The sequence below is a fragment of the Eurosta solidaginis genome, chromosome 2 (assembly GCF_040869045.1).
Source record: "Eurosta solidaginis isolate ZX-2024a chromosome 2, ASM4086904v1, whole genome shotgun sequence".
Lineage (NCBI taxonomy): Eukaryota > Metazoa > Arthropoda > Insecta > Diptera > Tephritidae > Eurosta > Eurosta solidaginis.
The window spans coordinates 113,943,814-113,964,060 of NC_090320.1; the positions used below are offsets into that span (position 1 = coordinate 113,943,814).

General features: G+C 35.7%; 2 protein-coding genes across 3 annotated transcripts in view; both read right to left on the reverse strand.

Annotated features, from left to right (window-relative positions):
- Positions 1-20,247, reverse strand: part of gcm (glial cells missing) — a 209,767-nt gene that overhangs the window by 110,131 nt on the left and 79,389 nt on the right. The gene's annotated exons all lie outside the window — the stretch shown is intronic.
- LOC137239400 (putative nuclease HARBI1) lies at positions 5,690-6,948 on the reverse strand. The gene is made up of 4 exons (XM_067764664.1): positions 6,721-6,948; positions 6,333-6,665; positions 6,124-6,268; positions 5,690-6,060 (listed from the first exon to the last, which is right to left on the reverse strand). Exons 1-4 carry the CDS (start codon positions 6,946-6,948, stop codon positions 5,690-5,692), a joined length of 1,077 nt encoding a protein of 358 aa, XP_067620765.1.

Here is a 20,247-nt window from a genome sequence, read left to right on the forward strand (position 1 = left end):
TTTGGGACCCCTCAGGGATCATTTCTAGACGGTTTTCGGGATTTGTTATGGATCCCGTTGGGATCATTTCAGGACTATTTTGGTATCATTTTGAGGCCCTTCCGGGTATGTTTTATCTTTAATATCTAACACAGCTTTTTCGTTCTATTTTTGATTTTTTTAATGAATCCTGTAAAATCAACTTTTTTTCTGGGTATTGGACCAAACCTACTTTTTTGAGGAGATTGAGGCTTAAGTATAAAAAGTACTATCTCCGTTTTCCCAAGTTAGCCTACAACAGATAGATATCGGCTTTCGAAGTTCGAAATTCTACATTTTGAAATTTCATTTCTTTTGTTTACGCGTTCAGCAAATTAAAAAAGGAAAATGTGGTCGTGGTCCGCTCTTCTCCCTTATTTGAAGGGCTGAATTCTTTTTTTGAGAAATTTAGTATTACAGTTGTTATAAAAAAAAATAAATGTAAGGCGCGATAACCTCAGAAGAGATTTTAGACCGAGCTTCTCTTCCAATTTGCGTCGTGCTCCTCTTGATTTTCCCTACAAATTGGCCTGACGGGACTTACATGTTTTTGCCGACTCCGAACGGCATCTGCAAGACAGATGAGTTTTCACTGACAGCTTTTCATGGCAGAAATACACTCGGAGCGCTTGCCAAACACTCCCGAGGGGCGACCCCGCTAAGAAAAATTTTCTTCTAATTGAAAAACCTTATTTCTAAAATTTTAATGTTGCTTTGCCAGGGCTGTGAACCCAGGGCATACGGTGTGGTAGGCGGAGCACGCTACCTTCACACCACGGTGGCCGCCACATCTATACGAGGTGAAAATTCAGAACTTCAAAAATATGAAAAACCTCATATTTCCGAATTTTCGTTATACATATCAGACTGCTGTCATATAAAATTTTTCAAACGAAGAATTCAGCCATTCAAATAAAAGAAAAAGGCGGACCACGACAACATTTTTACTCTTTTAATTTGCTGAACGCGTTAACAAAAAAAAATTTCGAAATGTAAAATTTCGAACTTCGAAAGCCGATATCTATTTTTTGGAGGCCAACTTCGAAAAACGGAGATAGTACTTTGTCTACTTATGCTTCAGTCTCTACAAAAAAAACTGGTTTGGTCCAATACCCAGACGGCTGTTGCACAATGTAATTACACTTTTTGTAATATTTTAACCAACTAAATACCCGCAAAAGCAACACTATTCTAATCTTAATATATAAAAAATTCTCTTTGGTTTTAGCTAATTGTAGTTTCACTCCTTTGTTCTATGAATAGTAAGTAATATCTTCACACCTGTCATATCAATTAATTTAACTTAAAAACAAAATGTATTTTTTTAAATCAAAAAAACTGTATTGTACTATTCACGTAAGCGTGCCTTTCAAATTATCAGCTAATTTAGTTGTTTTTGTTTACTCTATTACAAAAATAAAATACATTGACCAAAATAATTTTTAAACAGATATTTTGATAAGCAGGCTAACGTGAACAGCCCATATATTTTATTTTCTCCTTGCGGACGGAGCCGCGGGTAAAGGCTAGTATCTTAATAATATTACAAAGGGGAAAGTTTGGATGTTGGGATGTCCAGCCGTTTGCATTTGTGACTCAATCACGCAAGAACGGCTGGACGGATTTGGATGAAATTAGAAGGATCTACTAGCTATATCTTATTGAAAAGGGGGCAGGTTCCCGCCCCCTAGGAACAGTTATAATTTAATTATTATATTTTTTCGTCTTTGTGCTGAATCACGCCAGAACGGCTACACGGATTTTGATGAAATTTGGGACACAGATAGACAAGAGTCTACTGGCTAAACATTTTTTGAAAATTGAACAGTTACTTTTTAATAATTTTTACACATTATATCTCTAAGTATACTGACCTTCACCAATATTACAAACTCAAAGGGTCAAATAATTCGAGGCCTTGCAAAGTGAGCAATGACACCCTCCGCTCCAGCCTACCTCTCCCCCGCAACCTCTGGTACAAAATCTACAAATTGTTAATACTCGAAATAAATTTTCTCCTAAGTCAATAATTTTTGGTATCTGGCTCATACAGATCGAGATCTAACCAATTTTGGAAAAACGATCAGTGGTGCTCTCCTTCTCCTCCCCCCATCAACCCTCCTTCAATTGTTTTTATTAAAACGCATTTATTAGCTTTACCTGTATGTTAGTTTGTAACTCTTCATTCGCTCCAACGCGCCTGCTGCCTTATTAACATGCATGGGGTCAACTCGGGACCCTTCCGGAATCATTTCTGGATGATTTTCGGGATTTGTCCGGGATCCCCTCAGAACGTCAGGTTCATTACGGGACTTTTTCCGTACTATTTCGGGGTCATTTGGGGACCGTTCTGGCATCATTTCTGAACGGTTTTCGAGATTCGTCCAGGATCCCGTCAGGGTTATTTTGAGACTTTTACGGGACTATTCCGGGATCAGTTCTGAATGGTTCCCGGGATCCCGTAAGGATCATTTCGGGACCATTTGGAGACTCTTCCGGCATCATTTTCTGGCATCATTTCTGAACGGTTTTCGTGATCCGTCCGGAATCCCGTCAGGGTCATTTCGAGACTTTTTCGGGATCATATGTGAACCCTTCCGGCATCATTTCTGATGATTTTCGGGATCTGTGCGGGATCCTGTCAGGGTAATTTCGGGACCTTTTCTGGACTATTTCGGGATCATTTGCGGACCCTTCAGAGATCAATTCTGGTTTTTGGGATCCGTCAGGGATACCGTATCGGTGATTTCGTGCCTTTTTCGGGATAATTATGGGACCTCTCCGGGATCATTTCTGGATGGCTTTCGGGATCCCGTCAGGGTCCTTTCGGGACTTTTTCAGGATCATTTAGGAGCCTTTCCAGAATCATTTCCGTATGGGATCCTGTCTGGGTAATTTCGGGACATTTTCTGGACTATTTCGGGATCATTTGCGGACCCCTCAGAGATCAATCCTTGATAGTTTTTGGTATCCCACCGGGATACCGTATCAGTGATTTAGGGCCTTTTTCGGGATAATTTTGGGACCTCTGCGGGATCATTTCTGGATGATTTTCGAGATCCCGTCAGGGTCCTCTCGGGACTTTTTCAGGATCATTTGGGGGCCTTTCTAGAATAATTTCGGTACGGGATCCTGTCTGGGTAATTTCGGCACATTTTCTGGACTATTTCGGGATGATTTGCGGACGCTTCAGAGATCAATTCTTGATGGTTTTTGGGAATCCGTCCAGGATACCGTATCGGTGATTTCGGGCCTTTTGGGTATAATTTTGGGACCCCTCCGGGATCATTTCTGGGTAATTTCGGGAGATTTTCTGGACTATCTCGGGATAATTTGCGGACCCTTCAGGCATCATTTATGGATGGTTTTCGGGATCGCGTCAGGGTAATTTCGGGACTTTCTCAGGATCATTTGGGGCCTTTCCAGAATCATTTCTGAATGGTTTCCGGGTTCCGTCCGGGATTCTGTCTGGGTAATTTCGGGACATTTGCTGGACTATTTCGGGATCATTTGCGGACCCTTCAGAGATCAATTCTTGATGGTTTTTGGGATCCGTCCGGGATACCGTATCGGTGAGTTCGGGATTTTTTCGGGATCATTTTGGGACCTCTTCGGTATCATTTCTTGATAGTTTTCGGCATCCGTACGGGATACCGTCGGAGTAATTTTGGGACCCGTCAGTGTCATTTCGGGACTTTTTCGGGAGTATTTCGGAACCATTTGGGGACCCCTCTGGCATCATTTCTGGTTGGTTTTCGGGATCCGTCCGGGATCTCGTCGGGGTTATTTCGGGATCATTTGGGGACCCCTCAGGCATCATTTCTGGATGGTTTTCGGGATTCGTTCGGGATCCCATCAGGAGTATTTTGAGACCTTTTCGGGATTATTCCGGGATCAATTATGAATGGTCCCCGGTATCCCGTCAGGATCACTACGGGACTATTTCGGGACCATTTGGAGACTATAGTGATAACGTCTATATGGTGTGTTATCAAAATTAAGTTAAAAAAAAATGAATTGCCTTCTTTGTTAAACAATTGTTTCTTTTATACAAAATTTCTATATGCTAACTACTTACACTAATACTTATGAACTAAATGTATTGCATATATACATATATGTTCAGTTCCCTGGGAACTGCAATCCAAGCAAATCGGAATAAGTTATGGGAAATGCAGCGTAAGCATAAATAAATCGAGGGAATAATTTGTGTGCATGCAAAGGCTTTTGGTGAGCATTTATTCGGCTTTAAAATGAAATATAATGAAGCTTATTACTGTGGTTACTAGGTGGCGTACGGCATAACTGTCGTAGTGTGAGTTGAATATATGTGCGTACAAATGAGTGAATATATCGCACACTAACTAAAAAAGGGTCACAACTTGAAAAAATGTAAATGTTCAGGAGAGAAGAAAAACGGTTTATATGAAAACGTCTGTAATGTTATACTGAAATCCAGTTTTACAAAGAAGGATACCTTCATTATAAAATGAATTGACGAAATTTTGTTGTAATTATTTGTTTACGGACAAAATATATTGCAATTTTGAATTATGACTATTTCTAAGAAAGCTTACTACTCGTACATTCACAGTTATTTCATCAAAAAAGGCATATTTCACAATAATACAAGCAACTTTACTCACTATTTAGAGTAAAGTAGGCAAATATGGACCACCAATCTTTTCTTGGTAAACAATTCACCAAATACATGAGATAATAAAATGAAAATAATTTTATTGACTTTAAAAAGCAATTAATTTTTATTTTTTATTGCAAAAGCTCCAAACTCAAAGAATATAAAAAAAATTTTAAAATTTAAAAATACCCAGAAAGACAAAAGGGGGTAATTTGGACCAGTAGTGGAATTCACTAACTTATAACGATGCGATTTGTCGAGATTTTAATTAACGATTTTGTCGCTTGCCTTATTGATTGTACTATTCACTAACTTAGTTTTAACGACTCGCAATAAATAACATTTAAAATAGTAGAAAGGTGGCAGCACAGCTTAACGAAACCTAAAAAATGCGAAAAGCACAAAAGGAATGCCAAAAATAAACAAATTCCCTATACTAACTGCTTTTAAAAGTTATTATTGTGCAAGTTTTAAGATACAGTTTGCGTTATCAACAAAAGGTAAGTAAATGCGGAATTAATTTCATATTTTTCGACATAACAAATTTCTCATATTAAAATAGAATGGCGTCATCAATTAATACCAATCAAAGGAGAAGCCGTACCACAGCCCAGCAGTTAAGTCGAATGGTGGACTTTTTTATGGAAACTCCGGGATTAGCGGGTTATTGATATTGTTTGATAGTGATATTGTTAAGTTTGACGATACCGAATCGAAGTTTTTACTACCAAAGTAGCTATTTTTTAAAATAATTTCCAAAAGAAATCGATCTATGTAAACGAATGAATGAATTTTTTACATTCAAATAAATGTATTATGTATAAAATTGAGCTGTGTTAAAACCTCATAAGTATTTATTTTAATTTTAAAGGACACGAAGTTCGTTTCTATTGAAATGATATTGTTAAGTTTGACTGTTCGGTATGATGGAAGTTTTCGCTACCAAAGTAGACCAAATATAAAACAAAATGCCAAAATGTTTGCTTTACATTCCTGTAGATTTTTTTATTTATAAGTTAGTTAAGTCTTTACTTAAGTATAGTAATTAGCAATAAGTCGGTCTTGAACACGTTTCGCTATTGAAGAGGGTGCGCCTTGATTAACATTGCTATCACTTGGGCTTTGATCTAAGTATTCAGTGTCAGGCTCGTGTATGGGTTCACTTAATCGGATGTTATGCAACACTGCGCATGCGTTAACTATTCTACCAGTAAATCCATGATGAAACAAAGGAGTCCTTTGCTGTGATAGGCATCGCCATGTTCCTTTGAGAACACCAAAAAGTCTCTCGACTGGGTTTCGAGCTTTACACAATACCTTATTGTACCGAAATTTTGGGCTCCCCTCTGGTTGGTTAGGTAAAGGAGTCATCAGCCAGGGTTCTAAAGGGTATCCAGAGTCACCTGCAAGTAGTTTTGTGTGCGATTTTATTTTCTGGGAAATTTCAGTGCATTAAACACACTTACCTATCAAAAACATGTTGCGGCTACCATTTTCAAAATTTCTCTGCATCACTCCCCGTACTGCAGAGGAGCTCCAGATAAATGCAACGTGTCTTGCTCCTGGGAATTTAGCATTGACATTCAATATCTTTAGGTTGGGGTCACAAATCTGTATATAAAAATATATTATAGTCAAAAAAGTACAATACATTTCTTTGAATTATTGCTTTTACCATTTGTACATTTATTGAATGGTATCCATGGTGATTTACATATGCCTCTTCATGATTTCTGGGGCTCATGATCGACACATGAGTGCAATCAATAGCCCCAATAGTACCTCCCACAAATGGTGCAGGTGACGCAGAAAAAATTTCTTTCGCAGCTTGCCGCTCTATTTGAGTCATTGGAAACTTTACTTTATCGAAAAACAAAGAATGGCTGATAGCATTTGTTACGCGATGTATACAGCGGCTTATAGACGACTGGCTCATTGATATGCCCCATTGTTCTCCAACGGGCCGTTGATAACAACCAGTTGCGAAGAAGCGTAAAGCAGTTAGAACCTGAAATTTTTATAATAGTGTTCAATTGAAAATTATATGAAATTCCATGATTTACCTGTTTCTCTGTTGATATCGCAGTTATTCTTGTACCCCTTAATTGACCATCAAGTTGAGAAATAATATCATGAGCCAAGTCTGGGGTTAGTCGGTACAGCTTTCGAAACTCCGTTGCATTCAGGTGGAATGGGTTATTTACTTCTCTAAGAAGGCGTCTGTCCACTGGCGATGGCCTCAGTAACTCTTCATCTTGTGATAAAACGTATGCCAAGTACTCAAATGCCATTTGATTTATAAATAAAGAAGCTTTTCGTGTTTGAAGGTATTTAATTAAAGCTCCGATTTTCTTTTTTAACTAAAATTGTCAGAAATGTAAATTTCGTGATTTTTAACGCAGCCAATTCATTTGCCGTTTATTTAACAACACAGCTGATCGTCGATTAACGAATATCGATACAAAATAGTTACTGAATAACGAAATCGTTATAGTTATCGATTCGCAAATAAAGCGATGGCAAATATCGTTAAAAAAGTTAGTGAATTCCTCTACAGATTGTTCATATTAGCCGCATGTTTACTGTGTACACATGTCGCATATAAATAGATCTTGTTCACAACATTCTTCATGGCTCCAATTGTTGCAAGAGACGCATTGAACCCATATCTCACCAGATCGATCTTCCGAATAAAAAATAGAGCAATATAGGCATTTCGCATCCTCTTTCTCAGCGGCGCTTGCAAATTCTAAAAATTCGTCAGATTCGTCCCGAACGCTATAACTATCATCCAAATCCGAATAGGATGATGAATTTGTCTTCTTTCTTTTTCCTGAAAAGAAATAAGAAAAAGAAGATATTATAAATACCAAATCAAAACCTTGACTTTAATAACTTTACCTGGACATTTTTCTCTTGCGGAGTTCATTGTTTTCATGACTGATTTGGGAGTGCTGGGTTCTTAAATGAAAATAGAGAACGAATCTTTTACAAATTTTATCAAAATCTTTTCTTAAGCAGTCTTACCTGCGAACTTTCCTTTGCAAAATTTAATGTTTTAATATTTTTCGTGGAGGTGCTGGGCTTATTAGAATCACTATCTTAACGTTTTTTGGTTTCTCTCAGAGGTTTGCTTTCAGATGCTTTTTCCAACGAAATTTGTAGTGATTTCTTATACGGAGAAGACGTTAATAACGTTGACTTTCCTGCTGGAGTGCCACGGTTTGAACGCTTCGTTTTTTTATAGGAACCGGAGATATTTCTATCGGTGTTATTACCCTAGACGTGGTTTCTGATTCTACTGTGCTTTCGTTATTCAGTGTTTCTTCGGGTGCTTCGCAAGCGCTTTCAGAAATTCGACGAAGAGAATGTGATTCTTCCTCATCGGCAGCTAAATACTCATCATCACGAAATATATACCTGTTCAGGGGAAATATACCGGTGGTGCGAAATCCATTGTTTGCGATTTCCCCACTCCGAACTCGCATATACGCCTTTCCATATAGGTCTGCTATATCGAAGTGTGTCAAAGGTCTGCAATTCGAACGAATAAAAACACGTATTTTTTCCGAAAGATATCTTTTTAGAGGCCCCATGAAAGTTTTATCTGGAGGCTGTATTTTGTGGCTTGAGTGAGGAGGGATGGATACGATAGATACGTGGTTTTCTCTAGCCAAATCAAGAGTCCCAATATTTTTTGTACGACTTGAATGACCATCTAAGACGAGCAATATTGGTGAAGCAGCTGATGGTTTGATATGTGTTATGAAGTGCTTAAACCATATTGTAAAAATATATGTTTGCACCCAACCGGACGGATGACGTTCGTATATTGATCCTGGTGGCGCTCCTTTTAATACCAAGTCTGACCGTTTCTTGCGTGGAAATATAAATAGTGGGGGAACAAGTATTCCACTTGCACTCATACAAACAATTGTTGTGATCGTAGATCCCCTCTATGCAGATGTTAGGCTTCCAATCTGCCTTTTACCCTTCCTTGACAATACTTGGGGTAATTTGGACGGGACAACGCGTATGCCTTTTTCAAAAAAGTATTCACATTATCTTTTGTGAAACCTCGTTCTCTTGCCAAAGATGTTCCCGTTGGAGAGCGGAACGCTAAATTTGGGTTCCTCTTTAAAAAACCGCGCAGCCAATCTTTACCCGCAAACTGTTTTTTTTTTTTTTAATTTCGATTCCATCGTCCGAACGTAATCCACCAGCATCTTTTAAAAATGTTCTGGAAAAACTGGCTTACGCCCTGGTTTTGTATTTACGACTTCTTCGATTTCGGAATCTTTCATTAACGCTAGCCTTATTAAAGTTGACTTAGGAACATTGTGCAATTTAGCTGCTTTTAAATAACCACAGGTATTAGATCGCTTTTTCCGTGCCCTCGGGGTTCCAGTTTTTACGCTTTCCAGGATCCATATCCTAGATTAATAAAATCTTAATGAACTCAAAGATAATAGAGCGAAAAGAGCAAGAATTTTTTCTGCGGGTTATATGGACCACTAGTCCAGTTAGCCCCTATAGTGGTAGTCCATATTACCCACAACACGTACTGCCGAAATAACTGGGTTTAATTCCAACGCTAACGATGTTTAGTAAACTATAGCCATTTAAAATTAGCAAACAATATTTATTAAACGCATGTTATTCGTCCATTTGTTCGTTGCATAATAAATTTTAAATAAAAACGCAAATTCCACTTACTGACATATAATTTTCAGCAAACACTATTTCACAAAAAATACTTTTACTCGAATACCTGCACTTTCTGAACGACAAATTCAAACTGAGGAAACTTGCACGAATAGACAGAGAAATTAAACGAAAATAACGGAGGATGTGACGTCTGAATTTCAAGATAACTGGGTGGACCATATTACCCGCGTGGTCCATATTACCCATCTTTACTCTACGTATAAAAAGACTAAATTTTAATTAATACACAACAAAGTTAAAAGTTTTTTGCAACAAGATAGTCAGAATTTAAAATAATACACTTTATGTGTAAAAAACTGTTCACTTGTTCTTAAGTACCTTGACACAACTAAAAATAGCACTATTTAGTTGATAGAGCGCAAGCGATACAATCAACACCAAAACTGGCATAACGGTAATTTTCCAGTTAAAGAAGAAAATAATGACAACGAAATTTAAGGGGCAGTTAGAGATGTGTACTGTGAATTGGTTTATGCAAAAAAACCGATTTTGAAAAATTTTAAGTTGTGACTCTTTTGTAGTTAGTGTGCGGAATATGTAAGAGTCAATGAATCTCAGACCATATTAAAACGAGCCAAAATATATGAATGTATAATGTACGAATCTCAAGGCACGCTACACCACCCGCCTTTGAAAAAATGGTCATACATTGTTTGTGCGCCAACCCTGTATTACCATTAACTTTTGCATCTTTATATTTTGTTGTTTTGTTTATTCATTTGGGGTGTGCCGGTATTTTATGACATCATTGTAACTCGATTTCAAAGAAGTTTTATGTTCTTTTTGATTTCTTTTACTTGTGTTTTTTTTTTTCATGTGTACATTGTATGTTATGAGTACTTAATAGAGATTATAAGTAAAGTGGAATGCTTTTATTTATTCAAGTGTGTGCTGTGGCAATAAGTTTCTCTGGTTTAACTATTTGCTTTATTTAAATTTATAGTAGTTTAAGCCTATTTTTATGAATCATTATTTTCTTATTTTCGTTCATATTTTCTACATTATAGGGAATTAAAATATAATTATTTTTATTATCTATATTTTCTGCTCTATAGGGAATTAATGTAAAATAATTTTTCCTATCAATATTTTCTACTCTAAAGAGAATTAATGTAAAATTATTTTTCCTATTGATATTTTCTATTCTACAGGGGATTAATTTAAAATTATTTTTCTTATTGATATTTTCTATTCTAAAGGGAATTAATGTAAACTTATTTTTTCTATTGATATTTTCTATTCTACAGGGTTACATTGAAAATATTTTCCTTATCGATATGTTCTAATTTATGGGGAGTAAATATAAAAAAGATTTTTGCTATCGATATTCACTACTTTCCCGCGAATTACGCTAATATTATTTTTCCTATCGGTGTTGTGTACTGTGCGGGGCCCCATATATATATTATCTAACTTAACTAGGTACAAAGAATCCTATTCAGAGCTGTCATGGAATCCAATTGTTGTCGGAATCGGATTTAAAAACAACAAAAAAATTACTTTGGTGTCATGAAATCCAACGTTATCGGTTTAATGTTCGAATTGGAATTAGTGTCGGTTTTAGGTGTCACAGAATCCGATAATATAGATTTTGCTATCGGAAACAATCCATTCAGTTTTCTAAAAATGTAAGTAGATCATGTACTACTCCTATATTGATAATAGAAAATGCTCGCGATGAGTTTTGAATTTTTGTGATTGTAGCAGGATAAGTGTGACAAGAAAAAATTTCAATTTAGGTGCATTCGATTATTGAATACAAAAAGAAAAACCCTTAAACAGCAATATATCGGCACTCTGATGTTTGGGAATGTACCTAGCCTTTTGTAGCAATATAGGAGTATTACATATATGAAGTAAATAAAGGTTTATTTTATAAAAATAAATGTAAATTTACATATATTTTCTTATTAGTGATTTTGGGCCAGAGTATAGTTTTTATTAATTTTTCCAAAAGGAGCTTTTCGGCCGATAAATAAAAAGGCAAAAAATTTTGTTTTTTCTTATTCTCCTACGCGTTTCGATGTTTTTAATAACATCTTCATCAGGAAGTCTGGTTTATTCTAATAAAACGTGAAACGAAAAAAGAAACATTAAAAAGTTATTAATAACTAACCTCAAGCAATAACATAATACAATAACATTTGAACTGCAATTTTGTCTTTAGACGTAACATTTAACATAAAACGTTTACCTTTAACATAAAATGTTTCCTTTTGACATGTAACATTTATTAACAAAAACGTTCATTCAACAACATACATACATATACAAACTAGCACAATTAAAATTTTCGACTGCGTCCATTGCCTCGTCCATTGCATCTGATAACAGTTGTGTATGCGCCGTTTATATTATTTACGTCTTCTTTGAAGTTTACCGTCTTTTCTATTTTTTGTTGTATGCGTAACCCTTCGAGTGTTAGTCGCGTCCTCTCTATCCTCTCTATATCTAAAATCTTAACATTATCGAAGTCCGCAGTATGGCATTTGCTGGTTAGGTGCTCAGCAATAGCAGTATCGTTTTCATATTTTTCGCATCTGATTTGTGCTCACTAATTCGGATGCCCAATGATCTCTTCGTTGTTCCAATATAAAATTTTTTCGCACACTTCTCCTTCCTTTCCGTTGCATTTTATTTCGTAGACTACGTCGTGTTGTTGTTCCTTGTTAATTTTGTCTTTTGTTTGTGTAAATATTTTATTTAGTGTTTGGTTTGGTTTATGTGCTAATGTTATGTTGTTGTTTCGCATAAAATTTTCCAGTGATTTGTTGTCCGTTAGTCCTGGTATGTATGTTACACCTGTATATAGTCTCTTATTGTTTTCATTATTCAAATTTGCATTGTTGGTTACATTGTTAGTGCTGATTGTTTTTGTTGTTGCCAGCCATATGTCTATTAATTTATTAGGGTATGCATTTTTGTATAAAATATTTTTAATTTTTCGGTTATTTTCAGTTATGAACTTATATCATATTTGAAAAATACGATATAGCGTTCTTTGTTTTTCAATAATTCTTTAGCAACTAAAATTTATTTAGAGTGAAAATATTTTTTTCATTTTGATGTTTTACAAAAAGTTATATAAAAAATTGTTTGATAAAATTAAAATAAACAAGTTGTTTTTTAACAAGTGAATGTCCTACATATTTCCCCCTCCAGAGACTTTGTTTAACGATGAAGTCTCGATCTAAAGCGTACATGACGTGGAATACGACTTCTTACATGAGGGTGTATTGAAACACAAATCGTTCGAGGATCTTCACAAATATCAGTATTAAATACGAATGCTGGCTTGAGTCGATCAATTGATATTGATTTGGTACAATTATTAATATTGACGTTAAAAACTTTATCATTTCTGCTCACCACTAGATATGGACCATCATACGGTGACTGAAGAGACTTTTTAACAGCGTCGCGACGAACATATACATGAGTGCAAGTAGCAAGATCTTTGTGTACGAAAACAGAACGATTTGATTTATACGAAACTTCAATTGGACGCAGCCAGTTCATTGAAGATTTCAGTTGCTTGACAAATTCATCGGAAGGAGACAAATCATTCTTAGCGTCGAAAAAATCACAAGGAAGCTTTAAGGAAGTTCCATAAACAAGCTCAGCAGGACTGGCATTTACATCTTCACGTAAACTTGATCGCAGTCCTAACAGCACAATTGGTAAAATTTCCATCCAGTTTTTAGTGTTGTGACACATGAAAGCAGTCTTCAGCGAACGATGCCACCGCTCAATCATACCGTTGGCACAAGGATGATACGACGTAGTGCGTATTCGTTGAGAACCAAGAAGTTGTGCAAGTTCCTTAAAAAGATTGGATTCAAATTGACGACCTTGATCCGTTGTAATTTTTGAAGGAACTCCAAACCGAGATATCCACCCATGAAATAAAGCTTCCGCCACAGAACGGGCACTTATGTCAACTAAGGGAATTGCTTCCGGCCAACGAGTGAACCGATCAATGCAAGTTAAAATATACGAATATCCATGTGAAGAAGGCAATGGTCCAACAAGGTCAATGTTAATATGCGAGAAACGTGAACTTGGGTTTTCATAACTACCTATCACACTATGATTATGACGATGAATTTTTGATCGCTGACAATTAGCACAAGCTTTTGACCATGTCCTAATATCTTTTTTCAAATTCGGCCATATGAAACGCTGTAGAATTATTCTAGCTGTCGCATTAGCTCCTGGATGAGACATATTGTGAATAGTATTAAAAATGTCTCTCCTAAAACCAAGTGGAATGTATGGTCTTGCATTGGATGTGGATATATCACAAAATATAGGCTTCGACGACGATGGAATTGTTATAGATTTAAAAATTAAAGATGAAGAGCTTGGATTCTCAATTAACTCTTTAAGTTCTGTATCTTCTTCTTGAGCTTTTGCTAACTCTTCATAGTTGATTAGATTCGGAGAATCAATAGTCGAAATTCGTGAGAGAGTATCTGCTATAATATTTTCATTTCCTTTGATATGACGTATGTCGGAAAGTTGCGAGAGAAAATCCAGTTGACGAAACTGCCGAGGCGAAGCTTTTTCAGGTTTCTGTTTAAACGCAAAAGTAAGGGGTTTATGATCCGTATAGATTATAAAATTACGACCCTCTAGCATATAGCGAAAATGCTTTACCGTAAGGTATGCCGCAAGAAGTTCTCTATCATAAGTACTGTAACGTTTCTGAGTGTCATTTAGCTTCAATGAATAGAATCCCAGAGGTTTCCAAACCTCATCAACTTTCTGTTGTAGAACACCACCAATTGCTTCGTCAGATGCATCAACCATAACAGATATCGGTGCAGAATCTATAGGATGAGTCAATAGAGTACCTCGAGACAATTCATTTTTACATTTTTCAAACGCGGATTGAGCTTCAGGTGTCCATTCGATTTGAGATTTGTCATTCTTCTTATTACCTTTCTGATAAATAAGGAGTGGAATTTGCATCTCCGCCGCATGTGGCAAAAATCTTCGGTAAAAATTCAACATCGCAGTAAAACGTCGCACTTCCTTGACAGTTTTCGGTTGCGGAAAGTTAATAATTGCATCAACTTTCTCAGGAATTGGCTGAATGCCTTGAGCAGACACTAAATGACCGAGAAATGTTACTTTATCTTGTCCAAAATGGCATTTCGCAACATTTACTGTTAGACCATATGACTGAAGGCGATTAAACAATTGCTCAAGATGAAATAAGTGTTGTTCAGAGGATTCAGAAGCAATTAAAACATCGTCGAGATAAGGGAAACAAAAGTCTAACCCTCGAAGAACCTCATGCATGAACCGCTGAAACGTTTGAGCGGCGTTACATAAGCCAAAAGTCATAAATCGGAACTCAAATAATCCGAACGGGGTAATTATAGCCGTTTTTGAAACATCGGTAGGAGCAACCGGAATTTGATTGTAGGCTCGAACTAAATCAATGGTAGAAAAAACTGTCTTTCCTGAGAGCCCATAAGCGAAATCATGGATGTGCGGAATGGGATAACGATCAGGAAGAGTTTGAGCGTTAAGACGACGATAGTCTCCGCACGGACGCCACTGGCCATTTTTCTTTAATACCATATGTAACGGACTTGACCAAGAACTTTTAGATGGGCAACAAAGTCCTTGATCGACCATAAATTGAAACTCTCGTTTTGCAATTTCGAGCTTGTCCCGTGCTAAACGACGAGGCCTTGAAAATATCGGAGGACCTTTTGTCTCGATGACATGTTCAACACAATGAGGAACTTTTTTCTGATGCAACGAAGGATTCGTTAAATCCGGATATTTAGATAAAAGTTTATGATATATGGTTGAACTTACAAGAGTCTTTATCGCTGGTAACTCTCTTAATTCACATAACTTACCGGAAGAGCTCAGACCAGTTTCACAATCTACCAAACAGCCTTCTTTTAAATCCACCAACAATCCAAAATGTTTCAAAAAATCTGCGCCAATTATAGGACTGCTAACATCAGCAATAATGAATTCCCAAGCAAAGGAACAACGTAAACCAAAAGTTGGGGTTAAAAGTTGAGTACCAAATGTGTTGATAACTGTACCATTAGCAGCAAAAAGTTTGTATTTGTCTTGCTTTTTGTTAGATATACCTGCTGATGGGAGAACCGACACATCCGCTCCAGTGTCTATCAAAAACTTTTTGTTGGTGGACTTATCAAAGATATGTAAACGATTAATTGTAGAGTATCGGCCACTAGCTTCATCTAGTGACCGACCGGGGAGTTTCCCTGATGGTGTTGCTTGAATGAACACGGCTGTCGACAATTCCGGGCTTGAGACCTAAATCTACGATGATAATAGCACCACTCGTATAGCTGACTTAGTTGTGTAACGCCTATGCGAATTTGAGCGACTTCTGCGTCGAAAGTGTTGTTTTTGAAGATTGCCAATAGCTGTGCTCAAAGTTGTTATTTGTTGTTGAAGATCCGATAGATTAGGAAACGATTGTATTGCTGCGATAGTTGATTGTTGTTGTGCTGAAATTGCTTGAATTTTATCTGCCATTACTGCAAGTTTATCCAACGTTTCAGAAGATGTTGCCAAAACAGCTTGCGTTTGTGAAGGCAGACGTTGTAGCCACAATGTTCGCAGGAAGTCATCGGTAACTCCACCATGCGAGAGACCACGCATTTCCCGCAGAAGACAACTAGGTTTTTTGTCCCCTATGTCCAAATCGTTCAACAACTTTTGGATTCTCTTCTCCTCGGAAATTGAAAAATGATCGATGAGACGTTGTTTAAGCTGCGTATATACATTCTGAGGTTGTGCCAGAATAATATCGCTTACCTGACTTAATATATCAGATTCTAATTCAGGAAGAATCGTGAAATATTTTGTTTTCTCTGACACAATTCCGTGATGTTCGAACTGTGCCTCGATTTGTGCAAACCATATCAATGGGTTTTCCTTCCAGAATTTCGGAATTCGTAGATGAATTCCTCCTTGTGAATTACTTGAAGATGGCACAATCGTGTTGCTGATTGTGGATAGCGGATTCGTGTTTATTGTGGTTGATTGCTGTGATGAAACGGCATTGTCTCCGGAGCGTGTATTCGGCATGATGCGTATGAATATGTTCACTGGTTCGGGGTCACCAATATATCGTATTTGAAAAATACGATAAAGCGTTCTTTATTTTTCAATAATTCTTTAGCAACTAAAATTTATTTAGAGTGAAAATATTTTTTTCATTTTGATGTTTTACAAAAAGTTATATAAAAAATTGTTTGATAAAATTAAAATAAACAAGTTGTTTTTTAACAAGTGAATGTCCTACAAACTCCTGATCACTTAAGTCCCGTACTTTCTTTATAAAGTTGATTGCCGTGTTTCTTTTTTGTATCCATGGTTGATTAGAATGATAGTTAATTATTCGCGACGATGCTACAGCTTTTGCATACCAATTCGTTTTCAACTTTTTATCCGATTTTATTATTTCCAAATCTAGGAAGGCCAATTTATTTTCTTTCTCTTTTTCTACCGTGAATTGGATTTTTGGGTGTTGTGCGTTAAAAGTTTTTAAAATTTCTTCCACGTCCTTTGTTTTAATTATTGCAAATATATCGTCTACATACTTATTTATGTATTTGATATATATGTCCCTAGATTTGAGCTAGGTGATGCTGTCCTCAGGTATTTTGTCTAGCACTATATCTGCTACTGTAGGTGATAGGGGGTTTCCCAAAGCATTACGTATACCTGTTGGTAGAATTTGCCATCGTATGTAAAATAATTGTTGTCCCTCAAGCAGAATTCGAGGCAAGTTTGAAACTGTTTATTTGATAAAGTAGTGTGTTCTTTTAGTTTTTCCCATTTTCTCATTAATGTTCGAATGGCTAATAGTATGGGAATGTTTGTTAAGAGGGAAACTACATCAAACGATATTAGAATTTCATCTTCCGCTATGTTAACTTTCTTGGAGGTTGTGTTTTATTTGGAGGGAATTTTTGACATTGAGGGTACCAAAGAAGATTTTGGTTCGGTATTGGATAACCAAAAACAGCTCACAAAAAAATAGCCATCAGCACAGAGGAACAGCTCAGTTCAAAATTACAAAATTATGTTAAGAAAAATTTTGAAATGTTCGGCTTACGAACCAATGAGGACTGGCTGGTAAAAAAGCCAACATAATTGTACCCCCAGATAGCCGTTGGTTATTGTCAATGGGGAAAAAATTCTCACTGCCAGTTTCTAGGAAAACGTTTTCACCCATACACCTGATCGCTGATATTGAACAAGGCATTCAAAGGATTGAAGATGAGAGACAAAAAGACGCACTGAGATGCACTGTGGCTACAAAAATAAATACCTACAAGAACAAACTCCATAACACTCCGAAAGATAAACTTATATTGAAGGTTTTTGAGGACACTAAGAACTTCGTGAAACAACATAAAGACAATATAATAGTTACAACCGCAGACAAAGGACACAAAACAGTATTAATGTACAAGGTAGACTATAAACAAAATAAAATTAAAGAAAAAAAAACTTTTTTAAAAATAAGCTTTTATAAATGGTTAATAAAATTAACTAAAAAGTAAACAATAAATTGACTCTAAAGAAATATAACACTTTATAAGTTCATTGTAACCTTTAACGATAATTAGGCTTTTTCGTCTTCGACAAAAAAATTCTATATTGTACATAATTATATATTTTTAACATTAAAAATTTACACCTAAATTATTAAATCTTGCAGTTTATATCGCAGTCCTAATTGTTCTAATAAAAACGTGTTGAATTTTGATGGTATAATTAAGAACATTGAGGATCTCCTTTTCTTGCTATCGCAATTTAACACGCTTTTATTAGAACAATTAGGACTGTGATATAAACTGTAAGATTTAATAATTTAGGTGTAAAGTTTTAATGTTAAAAATATATAATTATGTACAATATAGAATTTTTTTGTCGCAGACGAAAAAGCCTAATTATCGTTAAAGCTTACAATGAACTTATAAAGTGTTATATTTTTTTAGAGTCAATCTATTGTTTACTTTTTAGTTAATTTTACTAACCAATAATAAAAGCTTATTTTTAAATAGTTTTTTTTTCTTTAATTTTATTTTTTACTTTTTAGTTCGTTTTATTAACAAGTAATAGAAGCTTGTTCTTAGAAAAGCCTTTTTCTTAAATTTAATTTAAACATGATTTTTTTTTAATTTTTAGCAAGGTAAAATATTGTTTAAATTAGTTACGTAATCTTTACTTAGTTATTTGTAACGTTTTTCATTCTATCCATTTCTTTTACAGCATCAACTTACTTTTTAATAATTTTATTAACCAATAATAGAAGCTTATTTTTAAAAAAGTTTTTTTTTTTCTTTAATTTTGTCTTTTTCTTTAATTTTATTATATCATAATCCGAATATATTGGGGCATATTCATAATCGAAATAAAATGTGACTAAGTTAGTTGGAGCATTTTTGACAGAGAGCACATATAAAATTGTGTCAAACAGTGTTAAATAACTTAACTTTGCCTATGTCGCGTTCAATTTACAACTACTTATTGCAGATCTCTGATCTGTGGGTTAAATCTGTTTTAAAATAAAATTCCAACTTTCGCTTAGCTAAAATTCCATCGCCAAAAATCTGTAAAACAAAATCAAGTGCGCTACTTAGTAATGAGTGCGTAGTACATTTCACTTGCGCTATTGAGTGAAACGACTTTTGTGTGTCAGGCACGAGTTTGGTGTTATTGGCGCTACTGGCAATGATGACACTGAGCGGATGACGGTAGCGCTGGTAGTTCAGTTTTTGAATCAGAGAAAGGATTGATGACCCGTGCAAATTATTATGGCTTTGGCCGTGTAAATTATTATGTTGTATTTGCACCAAATAAATGCTGCGGACATAACAACCGGAGTCATTTTTGAGTTGTATATTTTAAATTTAATGCACAATTAATATGGGTGTGTTTGAGCGGCCAAATAATAACAGTAGTATTGCTAAAGTGCTGCTAAGTTGATGGAATGTCGCTAATTTCCTAGCGATGATCAATAGATTGTCAATATTTCGTTCAGCGGACACGCGAAATTGCCACATCTGCTCAAATTTTCCAAGATTTTCCATTCTTGATTTAACTTAAGCTGTTATGTTTTTTTTTATGTTATGCCAATATTTTTCAGCCAGCTTTTTTCAAATAGGTAATTTTTCCAAAAGCAAAATAAATTACAGAAAAGATTACAGAGTTAAACAGCCTTAAAAATTCAGCTATGTTGGTTATACACAGAAATACAACACGGGGTTGTGTCTCCGCTTTTCGCAAGCGTGAGATTCACCACGTGTGACACGCGTGATTCACCACGTATAATTCTCAAAATCTACGGTTAGGTACCGGCGGGTTTGTATGGGACTTAGGCTGTTATGCCAAAGTAAACACAAATCTTTACCGATAACTGTGTAATCGATTAATCTATCGGATTCTCGGAAAGTAATATTGCATTGTCATCGGAGTTATACATGTATGCAAAATTTCAGCTCAATCGGACAGCGGGAAGTATATCAAATTTAACTTGCAAGATTCCATTACATACAACAAAAGTGAAACTAAATAAAAGCTTATAATTATAAAATGGAACAACTACTAAGCGACAAAAACACATACAAAACAATAAGAACTGATCCTACATAAAAATTAGTACGGAAAAACAACAACATAATAAATGATATTACAAGCAGAGAAACATATCTTCAAAATTTAAGAAGCAACTTACTTGCACTGCGGCTACAGCGCCAAGATTGTATGGACTACGCAAGATCTATAAAGAACAAACTCCACTTAGACCGATTTCATCTTCTGTAGGTGTACCATGCTACAAACTT

What these genes read in the sequence shown, in the direction of transcription:
- LOC137239400 (XM_067764664.1), bottom strand. Translation starts at nt 6,948, where the DNA reads ATGGCATTTGAGTACTTGGCATACGTTTTATCACAAGATGAAGAGTTA. An exon ending in CGATATCAACAGAGAAACAG is followed by an intron (nt 6,666 to 6,720) that starts GTAAATCATGGA and finishes TAAAAATTTCAG; the next exon opens with GTTCTAACTGCTTTACGCTT. An exon ending in CCGCAACATGTTTTTGATAG is followed by an intron (nt 6,061 to 6,123) that starts GTAAGTGTGTTT and finishes AACTACTTGCAG; the next exon opens with GTGACTCTGGATACCCTTTA.